General features: G+C 44.0%; 1 protein-coding gene across 11 annotated transcripts in view; it reads right to left on the bottom strand.

The window, feature by feature from the left end:
• LOC129734524 (CUGBP Elav-like family member 4) overlaps positions 1–17,392 on the bottom strand; it is a 342,020-nt gene that overhangs the window by 105,543 nt on the left and 219,085 nt on the right. For all 11 annotated transcript variants that reach the window (XM_055698108.1, XM_055698111.1, XM_055698116.1 and 8 more), the window contains one exon: positions 11,542–11,685. In XM_055698108.1, the coding sequence (XP_055554083.1) occupies positions 11,542–11,685 (144 nt within the window). The remainder of the gene's footprint in view (positions 1–11,541; positions 11,686–17,392) is intronic.

Genomic DNA, 17,392 nt, shown 5'->3' with positions numbered 1-17,392 from the left:
CTGGAAATGCTTCTTACATTAAAACCAGTCTTTGCTATCATTATTTTATGCTCTGAGCTTAGTACACAGACAATGCAGTTCATTTGTACAGTGTGTGTGCACTGGGCTTGTAAAATGTTCCTGGTGTGAAGAAGACAATTTGGATGTAGCTGCCTCTTGTCTCCTTCCCTTGAGCTGTACAAAGAGCCAGACGAGGTATGTCTGAATCTGTATCTGACCCCCAATAGTGACTGCTGGTAGAATACTTAAACTGTGAAGGGAAATAGAATGAGCAAAACCTCACTTTGTTCATTCCCCAGCCTCTAGCAATGCGTGACTTGATGATAATAGTGGAGAAGGAAACTTTTTCTGTAGTGATTTTAGCAGTGACTCATATCTTTACTGTCTCCAGAATGAGTACCACTGTTTTGCTGCTCTCTGTGATTTCACTCTCTTGCCCATCAGGAAATTATACTCTGATACTGTTATTTAAGCACGTGGGACACTCTTCTCAATATTAGGGAGACCCCAAATGTCATGGCAATTGCATAGTCTGTTGCCTATTGTTTGGTTGAATACTGAAATATCAACTAAATTAGCTGTTCATACACATACACACTATAACAGGTCCTTGAAATCACCACTCTCATTCAAATGCTGAAACTTTTGTTGTCACTATTTGTGAAGAGACAAAAGTAAAGGATCCTCTGCCACAGACCTGCAATATAACTGTGGATAAGTTGTGTAAACTTCCCTTGCTTTCTCCAGTGATAAAATGGGACACAAGATACCTGCCTCCCCATGTAGGAGTGCCTTCAGATCTACAGATGAAAAGTGCCATGCTACAGTTGAGTACTATTATTTTTTTGTAGCCTAAAGCAGATTGGTGGCAAGCTGGTGTCTTTCCCTTTGTTAATTAACCTTTTTTATTATACCTTGCATAAGACACTTTTTACACTTGAATTAGTGATATTTTCTTCTTTGTAATTACTGATGGAGTGATTAGACAGTCTTTTCTATTATAGTACAATGCTGATTCCCCTTTGAGGAGTATATTTGTTTCTAGGCATCATTTGAGTTTATTCTCCAGAGAAGGCACTGAACAGGTGATTTTAGTAAGTATGCCAATGAAGTGAATGAGGAAGGGGGAATCCATCCATCTTTAACACTGGATTAATACCAGCACTAGGTGTGCTGACCCATATCTTATTTTCTGTGCTGGGTATCTTCACCTGGGGACAGCTGAAGATATAACTGCTGGTTGCAGAAATGATGGCCAAGATCTGTACCTATAGGCTCTGTTTAGTGCTGCTGATCAAAGTAGCATCTCTCTGAGATGAACACAGTTGCAAGGGCTGGGAATAGGCCCACTCTGGCCTTTGCTGAATTTTCTCTGTGCTCCTCCAAAGCTGACCAGAACTGCACGAACAAACCCCACTCCAAAACACAGTGATGTGCGGTTGGTCATGTGTGTCCATGGTCAGTCTGGCTAGCAGATAACAGCCTGCTATTTGTACCAGAGACCTTCTAGGGAAGGCAGGGGACTATGTTTTTGGCATTTCCCATTGTCAGATTCAGCAAACGGTGTGTGTGTGTGTGTGTGTTCTTCTGAGCTGGTCACCTGTTACAGTTGATGTGATAATGGGCAGAGGAGTCTAAGCCAAGATTCATCTCTCCCTTCTGTACCTGAATGCCTCTGAGCAGATGAATTGCAGCTCGCTTTCTCCCTATTGACTGTAAGTGGAGCCCCAGGTGATCAGTTCAGCTGCACATACCAACACAGATGAAATCATTCCCACCCCTTACTTAGCCCTCGGCGCATATTATTGGAACTTGGTTCCCAACAATTTAAAAGAAAAGTGTTAATCCTTTTTTGTTTGTGTTTCACCTGTGCTGCAAGAGAAACAGGGTTCTATCTAAAAGATACCATGTTGCCAATGGTAGTACAAATGATTGTGTTACTCTAAAGACAATCTCCATTTTGCACTCAGCAGAGCTAGGCAATCACTTGTGACATTATTTATGTCTTATGCAAATTATTCTCCTGCTTATGGATGTCTCTAAGCTGTTCAGAGTTAACTCCACAATGGCAGGTGCTCCTCCTGGTTTGCAAACTGGGTAACCTGAGTGTGATTTCTTGTCTATTCAGAAGGCTTATAAATTTGCACTGGAAGATGCATATTTGTAGACTATACCTTGGCTACATGCACGCCTCTTTTTGCAATAATGTATTTTATGCATTTCTGTCATAGATCTTCAGAAAGAAGCAGGTATTTTCTCTCTCCTTATAAGAACAAGATGATCCTAATCTGCTGATTAGTGCTGAAGGTGTAGGGTCTGCGGCCTAAAGTCTGGTGGCTTTCAGTGAAACATTTGGTTAAATCTGGCTGTTGTCGATTTGTTAAAAAGTTGAAATCAATTGATTTTATTTGTTTGATTATCTTATTTTATAGGGTTATTTTATAGAATAGAAATATAGGAGGATAAAAATATATTTTGAAGAAAGTTATGATTATTTAGTAAAAGCAGTTGTGAGACCCTTTGTACATTTTGTACTAAGGCCAGAAGAATGGGTTGGAATCATTGTTGAAACTTAAGTAATAATTTAGGGTTTGAAAGGTTTCTTTGTATCTAACTAGTCTTCTGTATATAGAAAGTATATTGAGATGTCAGAATGTAGGATTAATGGAAACAGGAGAGTCGACTGGAACAGCTTGTAGTTACCTGCCAAGAAACTGTGAACTTTAGTAAAAGGTAATTCCGGCAGGGGGAGATCGCGACCACCGACTCATATACCACCTACCCAAATCGTACCCCAGACCCATTTCTAGATCTTTCTAAGCTTTATTGCGCAGAATCGGATATGGGAGGAGAATATGTTAATGATTTATGGGAGATGTTATGATTATGTATGAATATTTAATGAATATGTATGAATAAGTTCTATATATGGAATCTGATTTTGGGACCTGGTGTGCGTTGATCGTGAGAGGACTCACTCACGCACCCGGCCGTCAATAAAGAAGTGTCTGCTTATCTACATCACATTGGTGTCGATAAGTTCTTCATTCCGAGATTTCGGTAACATGGCCATACTCCCACAGAGACTGTTAAGAATCTGAGAAGCAAAGAGGTTAAATTTAGCTTAGGGTTAAAAAGTTAATGCAATAAAAATAAGGTAGTAATTAAGGTCCTAGCCTTTGATTTGTGAAATTAGGCTCAATTGCTTCTGCAGGGTGCTGTCACCCCATTTCTGTTATGCTCAGTGCTCTGGGGATTGCCATGATGCCCTGGAGACCTGGAAACCCCCCTGGCATGGTGATACGCACAGTGTTCCTCTACCTCATTACCCAGAGAATGTACACCTTGCTGCAGCCTTCACAGCCAGCCTGTGGGGTAAAACAGGGTCTTCTCCAGAGCTAGGAGTATACCATCCCATACCTGAACACAGCCACATGCCCAAGCTAACTGGCTTTGCTTCCTTGGCTAGAGGGGAGACCCCAACCATATCTGGACATCACAACCCTTGGCAACACTCCTGCCACCCTTCTGCTGTCACATTTCCCATTTATGCTCATATCTTACAGGTCAGAAGTGCTCAAGGGTATAGGTTCAAGGGGAAGGGGACTTTCCTTCCCAGCCTAGCAGCTGATGGTCACAGCCCAGCTGAGTGCAGTGGCATCACAGGGGTGGGAGGACAGGAGCTTGATCACCTTGAAAGAAGGTGACAACATAGACCTACCTCTTTCCCCCTCCAAGTAGCTACAGGGTATTTTACAAAAGGAGGGCAAGTCCTGTAAAGGTCACCAGTCTCCCTTATAAAAAAAAAACAAACCTCTGGAACATTCCCAAGTGAGTTCAAATAAAAGTCAGCCCACTTCTTCCCCAGCTCCCCCCAAAGACAAATGTCCCATCCACTATGAAAGAAGCCCAGTGTATGGTCCCAGTTAATAAAGCTGTAGAATATGAAGCAGTGACCTCACCAGAGGCAAATCAATAGCAGCAGGGCCCCTGCGAGATGTGTACTTCAAAATATGTCTTTTGAAATGCAGATTTGTCCTGTTGGGCTGGGGCCACAGAGCACTAATCAGAAAGGCAGCAGCCTTATTATCTGAGACTGATTCAAGGGGACAGAGAGGAGCTTTTACCTTCCTCAGCTGAAAGGATGTATTTTCTTTTGCTTCTCTTACATCCTTGGCATGATCTTTGCCTGAGCATTTAGAGCTTTATCCCATCTGATTTTATATTTTTCCCTCTTTCCTCCAACCTCGACATTATAATTGCTCAAATACTTGTCTTTTGAGGAGACCAGGAAATGCTTCCAAATTTGTTCATGTCCATGGACAGCACCTCAAGAGCTATCAGCCCATCCCAAGTCTCCATCCCAAGGCTAGAGAACTGGTAAGGTCATTCAAAACATGGGGAGAGGTGGAAGTGATGGCTGGTCAACAGTGAGCAATGGGAGGATTCAGTTCACACACCTTTTGCTACCTCAAATATAGGTAGATAAACTTCAGCCAGCTCTGTCATCAATGGATGGATAGGCACCTCCACAGGTTTATCCATCCTATCCTAGCATGGGAGATTAAGACAAAAAACCAGCAAAGGATTTAGTTTTGCAGCATGCCTGAGCCAAAGCAAGAGCTTGCCAATGCACATCTCCCTCTCCACGTCTTGCTGCTACCTTTGCACCAGGATAGATGAATACCTGATGCTGCCAAGCAGCCAGTCAGAAACAATACCAGTAGTGTTAACTGTATAGCACAGAAATGCTGCACTTACTGCCTGTTTTCCTTCCAGAAGCGGCTCCCTATATGGTCACTGTCAATCTAGTGATATGGGGTGAGGACATGTGGCCAGAGGTGAGATTGGGAATGGGACAGCCGCCTCTGGCATCACGTGGCTGTTAGATGGCAGGGTTGTGTTACTGCACTCAAGGAAAGGAAATTTTATCCTTTTTTTTACAGAAGGAACAGGTGCACAGAGAGGTGAAGTTACTTACTCAAGGCCAAAAACTCCTGCTAGAAATGAAAATAATGCTACAGCTTACTTTATCCAGCCCCCAAAATAAATACATATGAAACTGAAGAAGTGGAAGAGGAGAGAGAGAAGGTTTATTTCTGATGCCCTCTTTTTGAAATAACATGATCATTGCCCTTGGAGAAGGCTTACGCTGAATGATATGATGACCTTTAAGGTTTTTTCCAGTGCTATTTTCTACCTTTGTCTCTGAACCACATGGTGTTTTGTTTGACTTTTCATATTCTTCATTCAGTAATAATAATAAAAGTAATAACAGCATCCCACGCTTCCCACCTCTAATGATCTATACAAACACTTAGCTAATTAATCCTCATGGTATCCCTGTGATAGGAAGAGATAAGTAAAGCAGTAAAAGGAGTCATATTTGGTAAAATCACAGAAATGAGAAATTCATGTCTGTTTTACCTAACTGGCCTTTGGGAAATAAAACCAAAAATATCTCCCAAGCTTTCAAACAAACAAGATTCTGAAAAAAATCAGAATGATCTGTCAGACATTTTTTAATGACTTATTGGAAACAGAAATTTCTGCTTTGAAAATAAAATTTAAATTTAATTAAGGTTTAAAAAAACTAATGTGCAACACCTGGATTCATGTTTCTTTCCAAAGCTTGAAACACAATGATTTGAATTTCTAATTTCCTGAGAACTGTAAAAAAAAACAAAACCTAGAAAAAAAGTATATACAGTCCAAATCTGAGTGTTCTTTAGTTCTGAATTACCAAGGAGCTGATGATCAGAAATATGGTATTAGCCCTACTACAAAAGTACTATGGATTAAAAATAGATTCCTCTTCTGGAACAGATCAAAACAAGTGATTTGCATAAAAGGTAGTATTTACTGAATTTACTGTTCCATTTTGGTCATTTAAATATAATAATTATATGCAAAGATAGTCTATATTCAGTAAATTTTCCCTGATTTCATAGGGCTAGCTGAATTTTTTAAGTATCTTTCCAAAATAATTTCACAGTATGAATTGAATAAATATTGGAAGAAGCGATTCTTCCCTTCAGTACTACCTCAGATCATTTAGCAGAAATGTCCTTTCATCTCCACAGGAGTTCAGACAGAGCGCACCTAGACTTTTATGGTCAGCATAGTAGTCACTGCTGCCCTAACTTCCCAAGGTGACCACTTATGATGGCTGAGAGCTTTGCTGTACTGAATGTGTCCATATTTGTTGCAGTTATTGTCTGCAGTTCAGAAGCTGCAGCCATTTGTACTTTTTCAGAGTGAGGGAAGCTGGGATTTACTGACAGGAAAGAACTCGCTCCAGGCCAGAGAGCAAATGTTACCATTGCCTATGTTGCCTCTGTCCCCATCTGTCTGTTTTTACTCACTAATTCTATGCTTGTCCCCTGCTGCAGGATGCAATCAGTCCCGTGGCTGGAATTTGGCCCGAAGACCATGGCTAAGACTTCCACTCCATTTTTAATGCAAAATTGATTTATGACTTTAATCTTATTTTAAAAAAATTAAAAATTAAATAATTTATACAGTATCTGTCACTTTCCAAGGCTCCATCCTTTGTTATTGCTTTGCTCTTCTGCATTTTCCCATCTTCCCAACCCTTTTTGATCTGTGCACGTTTCCATATCTGCATGGTGGGGCAGCAGTGGCATGAGACCACTGCTAACTACTTGCCACTTTCTTCATAGAAAGAAAACCTGCAGGGACTTTTGCCACTGTTGCTTATTTGGGCCAGGACTATACTACCACCATTCATAGTCTGGTTTGATTTTTACTGCTTGTGATCTTGTGATTTATGTCTTGGCCACCTCACCACTTACCAGTCTCTAAGGAGGTATGCTGTGCTGCTCTGAGCTGGAGTGTGTGCCTGCAGGTTCATTCTCCACTGGCAGCAAATCAAAGGTGGCATCACCTAGCATCAGTTTCCCTCTCTCCAGGCTGAGTTCAGATCTATACCTCAAGCTGGCCTTGGCTAAGACTGTGGAAACAGCTACTAATAGCCAGCTCATGTGGAGCCACAGGAACCTGACAACAAAAAGGGCTCATGCCTATACATGTGTGAACTAAAATACATAATTGCCCCATAAAAGGGGAGCCTAAATGAATATGGGAAGATATTGCTCAAAAGAAAAACCCCTGAAACAAATTAGTATAGGCACTCTGGGAGCTTTAGGGAACCATGAAACCTGACTTCCCTTGAGCTGCATACAAAGGAAGTGAGGTGGGTCTGATGTGACTTTGTCACTGAAACAGCACACAAAGTTATTGCCAAGCTTTGTCTGGTCTGCTTGCAGGTGACACATGAGGAGGGGAGGCAAAACCACACACAGGAGGGCCCTCTTTGCTTCCTGATTTTGTTTGGCCTCTGGAGCTGAGGCCATATGGTTGCTGAACCCAAAAACTAGTTGCTTAGCCAATGTAAGGCCATCGCTGCTATCAAGATTAAAGTTGCGTAAAATGAGATTGAGTGGCTTGGCAGTGAGCAGCAGCAAGGAGTGAACTGTGACGTGGCCATTTGCTGAGCTGCAAAGGAGATAACTTAAAGAGGCGCTGGAGCCCAAAGCACTCCTGGTGGCAACATTATCAGTCAAACACTGATGGACTGAGATCCTCGCTGCCTCTCCCCAGTAGTGCTTCTTGGTTTGCAAATCCATACCTGCCCACTAATCTCTCAAACAGCCACACTGTGTGGGTTTCTGCTGCACTGGCCACCATGATGCATGGAGACCTTTTTTTGCAAGAGCTAATGCAGTCCTGGTGATATGCATGATGCCTCTCCCGGGGGGAATTCATCAAGCAAGTGCTGCCTAGGAGACCTGGCAACATCCTCCATGGAAATAGATCATTAGAAATTGTTGATTATACAGCTCTCATGGAACTGCTTGGGAACTCTTATATGGAGACATTAGTCAAGCTTGGACTGCAGTGGGATAGCTGGGAGGACAGGTGATAAGTACAAATCTGAGAACCCAGTGTCTCAAACTAGTCTTGGCCTTACTGCTAAGCACTGTGTTCTTAAACTTCTATTACCATCATAGACCTATGTTAGAACCCACAGAGAGACAGCACAAGAAAGAGCTGTGTCCCTGAGGGAGAAGGAAAAATAAATCTGATCATAAACTTTATTTGTACATGGGGAAATGAGACCAGTGGTCAAATGATTCACTGAAGGTCACACAAATTGCTGGTGACTGTGGCATCTGCTGTCATCGCTTCCCTGCCCTTGCATTTTCACTGTTTCACCTTCCCTCCTCTTGACTTGCCTTAGCTCTTGAACTTCAGTTCAGGCTGAATAAAACTGCCCCCTTTTCCCTCTCCCCCTCGATCTCTCCATCTCCTGCTGGCATTTGAGGTGCCAATCACCCTGATATCTATGAGCCAGCAGTCCAAGGTGGATTAATCAGGATGGAGGGAACTCACAGAGCCTTTTGTGTGAGACTGTGAGATGAACTAGATAGATAGGGAGAGACACAGATAAGGAGGCTGATTGAGAGACAGCATCTGAGCATGCTCTGGGTGTATGGGTGCCACATGGAAATGTGATCCCATCATTTAGATAGCTTTGAAGTCCCCAGGGTAATTGGTGCCACCAGCTTGTCATATCCAATGGGTCAAGATCTAAAACTTATTCTTTTGCCCTTATAAGCATATTTAGCGGGGGGGGGGGGGGGGGGGGGGGGGGGGGGGGGGAGATGCATCCAATTCTGCTTTCACAGAAATTAATAAGAAAAAAAATTCATTGGTTTCAAGTGAAGCGGGAGCAGACCCAGAAATTCTTTTCACTCTTCCTTCAAAGAAATCTTCACTCAAGTACATGCTTCACTCAAGTACATGCCCTCATAATGTCCTGTATTATCTAAAGGGAAAATAATGGAGGGAACTTTGTGGTGTAAAGGTGCAGTCCTCATCCTGCCTTATATCAGTATAAACCTGTGCTGACTCTATTATCATGGCAATTAGAAGAATTACTCCAGATTAAAAATTATGTAGCCAAGTGTCCTGGTTTTGGTCAGGACAGAGTTATTTTTCTTCTCAGTACCTGGTACAATGCTATGTTTTGGGTTTAGTATGAGAACAATGTTGATAGCACACTGATGTTTTTAGTTGTTGCTAGGTAATGTTTATACTAAGTCAGGGACTTTTCAGTTTCTCAGGCCCTGCCAGTGAGAGGGCTGGGGGGGGCACAAGAAATTAGAAGGAGACACTGCCAGGACAGCTGACCCGAACTAGCCAAAGGGATATTCCATACCATAGAATGTTATGCTGAGTATATAAACTGGGGGGTTGGTTGGGCATGCTGATCACTACTCAGGGACTGGCTGGGCATCGGTCAGCAGGTGGTGAGCAATTGTATTGTGCATCACTTGTTTGGGGTTTTTCATCTTGGATTTTATTCCTTTCTCCCTCTCTTTCCTTTTCATTACTACTACTACTACTACTACTATTATTATTATATTTCATTTTATTTTCATTTATTAAATTATTCTTATCTCAACCCTTGAGTTTTACCTTTTTCCAATTCTCCTCCCCATCCCTCTGGTCAGGGAGGAGGAGTGAAGAAGCGGCTGCATGGTTCTTAGTTGCTGGCTGGGATTAAACCACAACACCAAAATGAGTTTTTGGTCCAGAGCATCAGGACAGTGGTGTCTTTACCACCTCTCTTCTGCCTGATCAATGCCTGTAGCATAACATTGGAGACACATCTCCTGCCTGATAACCTCTGCAGATGTTTGCCCTCAGTTACACATGGGTTGCCTCCTGTTAACACCTCTGGTATGTGGTGACACACATGCTGCATCCCCTGCCAGGCTGCTGGCTACTGGCCTGGGCTCAGATGTGATTTACTGTCTCTTTTCCTCTTCCTGCAGCCTTCCCCGGCCAGAAACACAGTTAAACACAACTGGGATGGGGAGGGGAAAGCTCTTCTGTCATGTGAGGAGGGGAGCAGGGGACCAAGGAAGAGGTAGAGATTCTCTTTAACTGGTAATGAAAATGAAGAAGTGAAAAATGGAATTTGTCCAGTGGGGAGAGAATAAAAAAATCCAGAATAGCACCAGGAGTGGGAGAACTTCTGTGGAGCTCTAAGAGCATGTCCTTGTGACTGTACTTGGCCCATACAAGGGGTAGGCTAGGTTGTACCAAGTGTTTAGTGATGCACATGACCTCAGTGGAGGACAGAAATTTCTAGACCCTCAAGTAAAAAAAAAATGAACATGTGGTTATGATGGGAAGTCCATAGTGCCAAAACATGAGAGGTAAATAGGCAGGGGAAAAAACAGAGCCTTGCGGTCAATGTGCTGGAGGGCATATGCGTACACTGGAGTGTGATTTCTGAGTTGGCCCTGTATTACCTAAGGTAAGTCATTCAGTCTCTCTCATTCAGGAGGATGTTACTCCTGAAAAGTGGGATTAATGACACTTCCCTCTTGCACACAAATCCAGGACAGAGTACAAGAGGACCACATTTTACCACCAAATGGATGAAGCACCTAGATGCAGTGTCACTGCCTGCAAATCTTCCTGTTTCATCTGCTCCAGAGAAGGCAGCCAACATCACCAGGCATTATTTTGTCTGCCTGCTGGAGGGATCATCTCTACCTTCCTCTGAAATATCTGGCAGAGAGACCAAGTTCCCAAACCTGATCTTGTCTTGTAGGTCCTTGTTAATTAGGAAAAGAATTGTTAATTGGGAAAAGGATTGTTAATTGGGAAAAACTACCTAAGGAAAGGTAGTTATGCCAGAGTCATCCATTTCAGGGCTACATCAGGAGCCCAGTTCCCAGTACAGTAACACTGTCTCAGGGGTCCAGGGTCCAGGTTTGGTATGTAAGTAGGATACCTTAAGTTAGACTGGGCATCAGTGTTTAAATAGCTGATGCATTTTCCAGATGTGCTTAAATCATACTGTTTTGGGGAGCCAGGACCGTATGTGTACATATGTCTGCTTGTCCATTTTAGTATTATCTAGCATGCTTTCATGAATGTAAAAGCATTTCCATCAGCAGCTGCCATTTTATCCAGCGACCACTCCAAAGACACCCACAATGATGCATAGGGCAGTAGGGGCCTGGCCAAATGGAGCAGAGAGCCATCTCCCCTGTTCAGCTCAGTCTGTGTGGCCTCTAGCAGAGGAGGGCCACAAACCTTCTCTAGCACCAGATGGTGCTGACATGGGACAGAGAACTAGGATGAGCTGAATTCAGGGCCTGTTTTATCTAAAACTCAAATACTAGTTGTGTTTGGATTTGACAGCAACAGCTTAGATCCCATAGGAAGCGTCTTGCATGAGTACACACATGACCATAGTTTGATTACTGCTAGAAGCACGTATTGCATCTCTGAGGGAGATGTTATCTCCTACAATGTTGTCTCATCTCATCCTGAGATGGCGTGGATCACTTTGCTACCATTGTTTAACTGGTTTAATGGAGAATCACTGGTTTCTCCTCTGCTCAGTTGTTCCTCTGCTCATGTGTTCTCTATGCCATTCTAGGTGCTACCCCCAATGTTCCTGTGAACATGCACAGAGCCAGTGTCTATACTTACTGCCTGTGCATAGGCGCCATATGCTCCAAACTGGATGGCCATGGGGTTGAACATACCCATTTGTCCTGCCATTTGCTGCATGCGTCTCATTGTACGCTCCTTGTCTGTATCTGCAAACTTCACCACAAGGCTTGAAGAGGCTCCCTGCAGGACAGGAGAGAAAAGGAGACACACAAGGAAATTAGCCAGGTGCACACTGGCTCATGCAAACCATTCAACTAACACAGATTTGGTAGTGTGGGATCCAGCTGACATTGATTTTTTCCCATGCAATATTTCAGGTCTTTTGATCTGGACCTTTGCAAGAGGCTGAGAGCATCAGGAAGGAAGGAAAGGACCTTGGTGGGTGAACAACTGAGGCCACCAGCTCAGTTCATAGTTACATCCAAAATTCAATCTTCCAGGCTGTCATTAATATTCTCTCTGTAAAAGTTGTTGCCTTATGTCCTGGTTTCAGCCAAGATGGATTTAACTTTCTTCTAGTAGCTAGTACAATGCTGTGTTTTGGCTATGATGTGAGAACAATGTTGATAATGGAACTGATGTTTTTAGTTGTTGCTGGATAGTGTTTATACCAAGTCAAGAATTTTTCAGTTTCTTGGGTCTTGCCAGCCAGCGTGGTGGAGGAGCACAAGACTGGGAAGGGACACAGCCAGGGCAGCTGACCTAAACCAGCCGAAGAGGTATTCCATACCATGGGACATCATGCTTGGTATATAAACTTGGAGGGTTAGCTGGGGGGGGGATTGTTGCTCGGGGACTGGCTGGGCATCAGTCAGCGCATGGTGAGCAGTTGTACTGTGCATCACTTGTTCTCCTTTCTCCCTTTTCCTTTGGATTTTAACCTTTTCCCCCACCTTTCCATTATAATTGTTATTATTATTGTTATTATTGTTTCTCTCACCTTTTTATTCTGTTTAAATTATTAAATTGTTCTTATCTCAACCCTCAAGTTTTACATTTCTTTCTGATTCTCCTCCCCATCCCTCTGGGTGGGGGGGGAGTGAGCAAGTGGCTGTGTGGTGCTTTGTTGCCAGCTGGGGTTAAACCATGACAGTCCTTTTTGGTGCCCAAAGTGGGGCTCAAAGGGTTGAGATAACAACAGGTCTAATTAGACTGTGTTAGATTAAATTGTTTGCAGTATTCATTGTATTAAATTAATAATAATTGGCTACAATGCTGGCTTATCTGCTTTTGAATTTGCTGCCCATGATCCCAGGATTGAATTGTCTTGTTTATTTACAGCACGTGCTCTCTTTTGTGTTGTTTGTTCATATTGGGACCTGGGCTAAAGTTATTTTAGTGTTGTACTATATAGTACTAATCTGTAATATGATGGGCTCATTGGTTATGAAACTAATTTGGTTTGTGCACTCGGTGTTGTCGCCTCTGCGTGTCTGGTGGCCCATGTGGGGGAATGCCAACAACTGTACCTTTGGCTGTTTTCCCAGAGAGTTGTCCTGTGGGTGGGGTCTACGCCTCCCCCTTCCCCTCAAGGCTAATTAATGAAACATAGGATTTTAGGAGACTCTTGAGTATCTTTGATCCACTTGAAGCTCCATAGTGTCAGTCCTGAACCTAGTGATAGGAATACTGAATGCGGTTTTCATGTCCTGGAATTGGTGGAATTCTAAGCGACAAACTGTAACTACTGCACCACCCCTGCAGCAGCTGCTGCAGCCGCTCCAGCCACCCTCCGCGGCCACTCCAGCTCCTGTGACAGGCTCTGTGGCTGCTCCAGCCCCTGCTCCAGCCGCTGCGGCCGCTCCAGCCCCCGCAGCCGGCGCTGCAGCTACTCTAGCCCCTGTGGCAGGCATTCCAGCTACTTTGGCCCCTGAAGTGAGTGATGCAGAAGACCGACTGGCGTCAGTGTTAGTGGCCCCTGTAGATAAAAGGAAATGGAAACGGAAAGCAGCTCGTTTGGTAAAGGAGGATGAAGGAGTAGGCCCATCACGTGAACAAGATGGAGAAGGCAAACAAGAGATAACCTCTCGATCCCTATCTCTGAATGAGCTACAAGATATGCAGAAAGATTATGCCCATCAACCAGGTGAACACATTATCACCTGGTTGCTTCTACGCTGGGATAATGGGGCTCATAGTATAGACTTGGAGGGTAGGGAAACCAAGCAGCTGGGATCACTTGCTAGACAAAGGGGCATTGACAGGGCAATTGGAGAGCAAATCATCAGCCTCTGGAAGTGACTTCTGTTAAGCATGAAGGAAAGGTATCCCTACAAGGAGGGTATTACATGTCACCCAACCAAGTGGACTGCAATAGAGAAGGGTATTCAGTACTTGAGGGAATTAGATGTGAAAGAGATGATCTATTATAACCTGAACGATCCACAGTCACCCATAGATCCTGATGAAGCCCAATGCACATGACCGATGTGGTGGAATATGGTACAAAGGGCACCATCAGCATATGCCAAATCATTGGCAGTAATGGGTTGGTCAGACACTGCACCACCAACAATGGATGAAACAATTCATCATCTCCAAGACTATGAAGATAGTGTCTCTACCTCCCTCATCTCAGCTATATAGAAACTGGTCCACCAGCTTAACAAGAATCTCCACCAATACAGACTCGCATCTCAGATATTGACCGTAGACACCCTTCTGTTTGGGAGAAGAAAGTAGGAGATACACACCACGAGGTACTCTGTGGTTTTATCTGAAAGACCATGGACAGGACATGAGGAGGTGGGATGGAAAACCTACCTCATTTCTGGAGGCACAAGTGCGTGAACTACAAGGAAAGCCAATCACAAATAAAGAGTCTTCCAGGAATGTTGCTGCTCCAGTCTCCAGAGGACAGTTTTTCAGACAGAATGATACAGCTGACTTTACTCTTGATCCTGTGAAAATGATTTCTAACCCATTCTGGCAAGACATAAGTGAGCGGAACCACTCCACGCTACATTTCCTTCTCACAACTTGCCTCCCTGGTGGAGAATCCTACAACCAGTATTAGAGGGACCCTGCCTCCACCCAGGTGGAGGACAGGGATAACTGGGTTTACTTGATTGCGTGGATAAGATGGCCTAGAATATCAGACCCACAGGAATATAAAGCTCTAGTATATACTGGTAACAGTGTACATTAATGCCATCAAGCTATAAGGGGGTAGAACCCATTAGTAGTTCTGGAGTTACAGGTGGATCCCAACAGCTAACTGTATTGGAGGCTGAAATAAGCTTGACTGGGAATGAGTGGCAAAAACATCCCATTGTGACTGGCCCAGAAGCTTCATGTATCCTTAGCATAGTCTGTCTTAGGAGAGGATATTTCAAGGATCCAAAAGGGTATCGGTGGGCTTTTGGTATAGCTGCTCTGGAAACAGAGGAAATTAAGCAGCTGTCTACTTTGCCTGGTCTTTCAGAAGACCCATTTGTGGTGGGGTTACTGAAAGTTGAGGAACAGCAGGTGCCTATTGCTACTACCACAGTGCACCGGCAGCAATACCGCACCAACCGAGACTCCCTGATTCCCATCCAGGAGCTGATTCATTGACTGGAGAACCAAGGGGTGATCAGCAGAACCTGTTCAACCTTTAATAGCCCCATATGGCCAGTGCAAAAATCTAATGGAGAATGGAGACTAACAGTGGACTATTGGGACCTGAATGAAGCCACGCCGCCATGGAGTGCTGCTGTACCAGACATGCCAGACCTTCAATATGAACTGGAATCAAAGGCAGCCAAGTGGTATGCCACTATTGATATTGCAAATGTGTTTTTCTCAATCCCTTTGGCTGCAGAGTGCAGGCCACAGTTTGCCTTCACTTGAAGGGGTGTCCAATACACCTGGAATTGACTGCCCCAGGGGTGGAAACACAGCCCTACCATCTGCCATGGACTGATCCAGGCCACACTAGAACAGGGTGGAGCTCTGGAACGTCTGTAGTACATTGATGACATCATCGTATGGGGCAATACAGCTGAAGAAGTTTTTGGGGAAGGGGAGAAAATTATCAAAATCCTTCTGAAAGCTGGTTTTGCCATAAAACAAAGTAAAGTCAAGGGATCTGCACAGGAGATCCAGTTTATGGGAATAAAATGGCATGATGGATGTTGTGAAATCCCAATGGCTGTGATCAACAAAATACCAGTGATGTCCCCACCAACTAATAAGAAAGAAACTCAGGCTTTCTTAGGTGTCGTTGGTTTTTGGAGAATGCACATTCCAAACTACAGTATGATTGTAAACCCTCTTTATCACGTAAACCCGAAAGAAGAATGAATTTAAATGGCGCCCTGAGCAACAACAAGCCTTTGAACAAATTAAACGGGAGATAGTTCAAGCAGTGGCACTTGGGCCAGTTCGGAATGGACAAGATGTAAAGAATGTGCTCTACACTGCAGCTGGGGAGAATGGCCCAACCTGGAGCCTCTGGCAGAAAGCACCAGGGGAGACTCAAGGGCGACCTGACCCTTGGGTTTTTGGAGTCAGGGATATAGAGGATCTGAGGCCCACTATACTCCAACTGGAAAAGAGATATTGGCAGCTTATGAAGGGGTTCAAGCTGCTTTGGAAGTGATTGGTACTGAAGCTCAGCTCCTCCTGGTGCCCCGCTTGCCAGTGCTGGGCTGGATGTTTAAAGGGAGGGTTTCCTCTACACATCACACAACTGATGCTACGTGGATTAAGTGGATTGCACTGATTACACAACGAGCTCGGATAGGAAATCCCAATCATCCAGGAATTTTTTAAATTATTATGGACTGGCCAGAAGGCAAAGATTTTGGGATGTCACCAGAGGAAGAGGTGACACGTGCTGAAGAAGCCCCATTGTATAACAAACCATTGGAACACGAGAAGCAATATGCCCCATTTACTGATGGGTCCTGCTGTATTGTAGGAAAGCATTGGAGGTGGGAGGCAGCTGTATGGAGCCCCTTACGACAAGTCGCAGAAACTGCTGAAGGAGAAGGTGAATTGAGCCAGTTTGCAGAAGTGAAAGCTATCCAGCTGTCTTTAGATGTTGCTGAACGAGAAAAGTGGCTAATACTTTATACTGACTCATGTATGGTGTCCAATGCCCTGTGGGGTTGGTTACAGCAATACAAGCAGAGTAATTACCAACACAGAGGTAAATCCATCTGGGCTGCTGCATTATGGCAAGATAGTTCCACTCGGTTGGAGAACCTGGTTGTAAACGTACATCATGTAGATGCTCACGTACCCAAGAGTCGGGCCACTGAGGAACATTTAAACAACCAGCAGGTAGATCAAGCAGCCAAGATTGAAGTGGCTCAAGTAGATTTGGATTGGCAGCATAAAGGTGAATTATTTGTAGCTCGGTGGGCACATGACACTTCAGGTCATCAAGGATGAGATACAACATATAAATGGGCCTTAGACCAAGGGGTGGATTTAACCATGGACACTATTTCACAGGTTATCCATGAATGTGAAACATGCACTGCAATTAAGCAAGCCAAGTGGTTAAAGCTTCTGTGGTATGGAGGAAAATGGCTGAAATAAGAATATGGGGAGGCCTGGAAAACTGACTATATCACACCCACAGACCTGCCGAGGCAAGCACCATGTAATAATAATGGTGGAAGCAACCACCAGATGGCCGGAAGCATACCCTGTGCCCCATGCCACTGCCCAGAACACTATCCTGGGCCTTAAAAGACAGGTCTTGTGGTGACATGGCACCCCAGAAAGAAATGAGTCAGACAATGGAACTCATTTCCAAAACAACCTCATAGACACTTGGGCCAAAGAACATGGTATTGAGTGGGTATATCACATCCCCTATCATGCACCAGCCTCTGGGAAAACTGAATGATGTAACTGACTGTTAAAGTCTACACTGAAAGCAATGGGTGGTGGA

The sequence above is a fragment of the Falco cherrug genome, chromosome W, assembly GCF_023634085.1.
Source record: "Falco cherrug isolate bFalChe1 chromosome W, bFalChe1.pri, whole genome shotgun sequence".
In the NCBI taxonomy this organism is placed as follows: Eukaryota; Metazoa; Chordata; class Aves; order Falconiformes; family Falconidae; genus Falco; species Falco cherrug.
The sequence above is the reverse complement of the archived record's forward strand: the minus strand, read 5'-3'. Positions and strand labels throughout refer to the sequence as shown.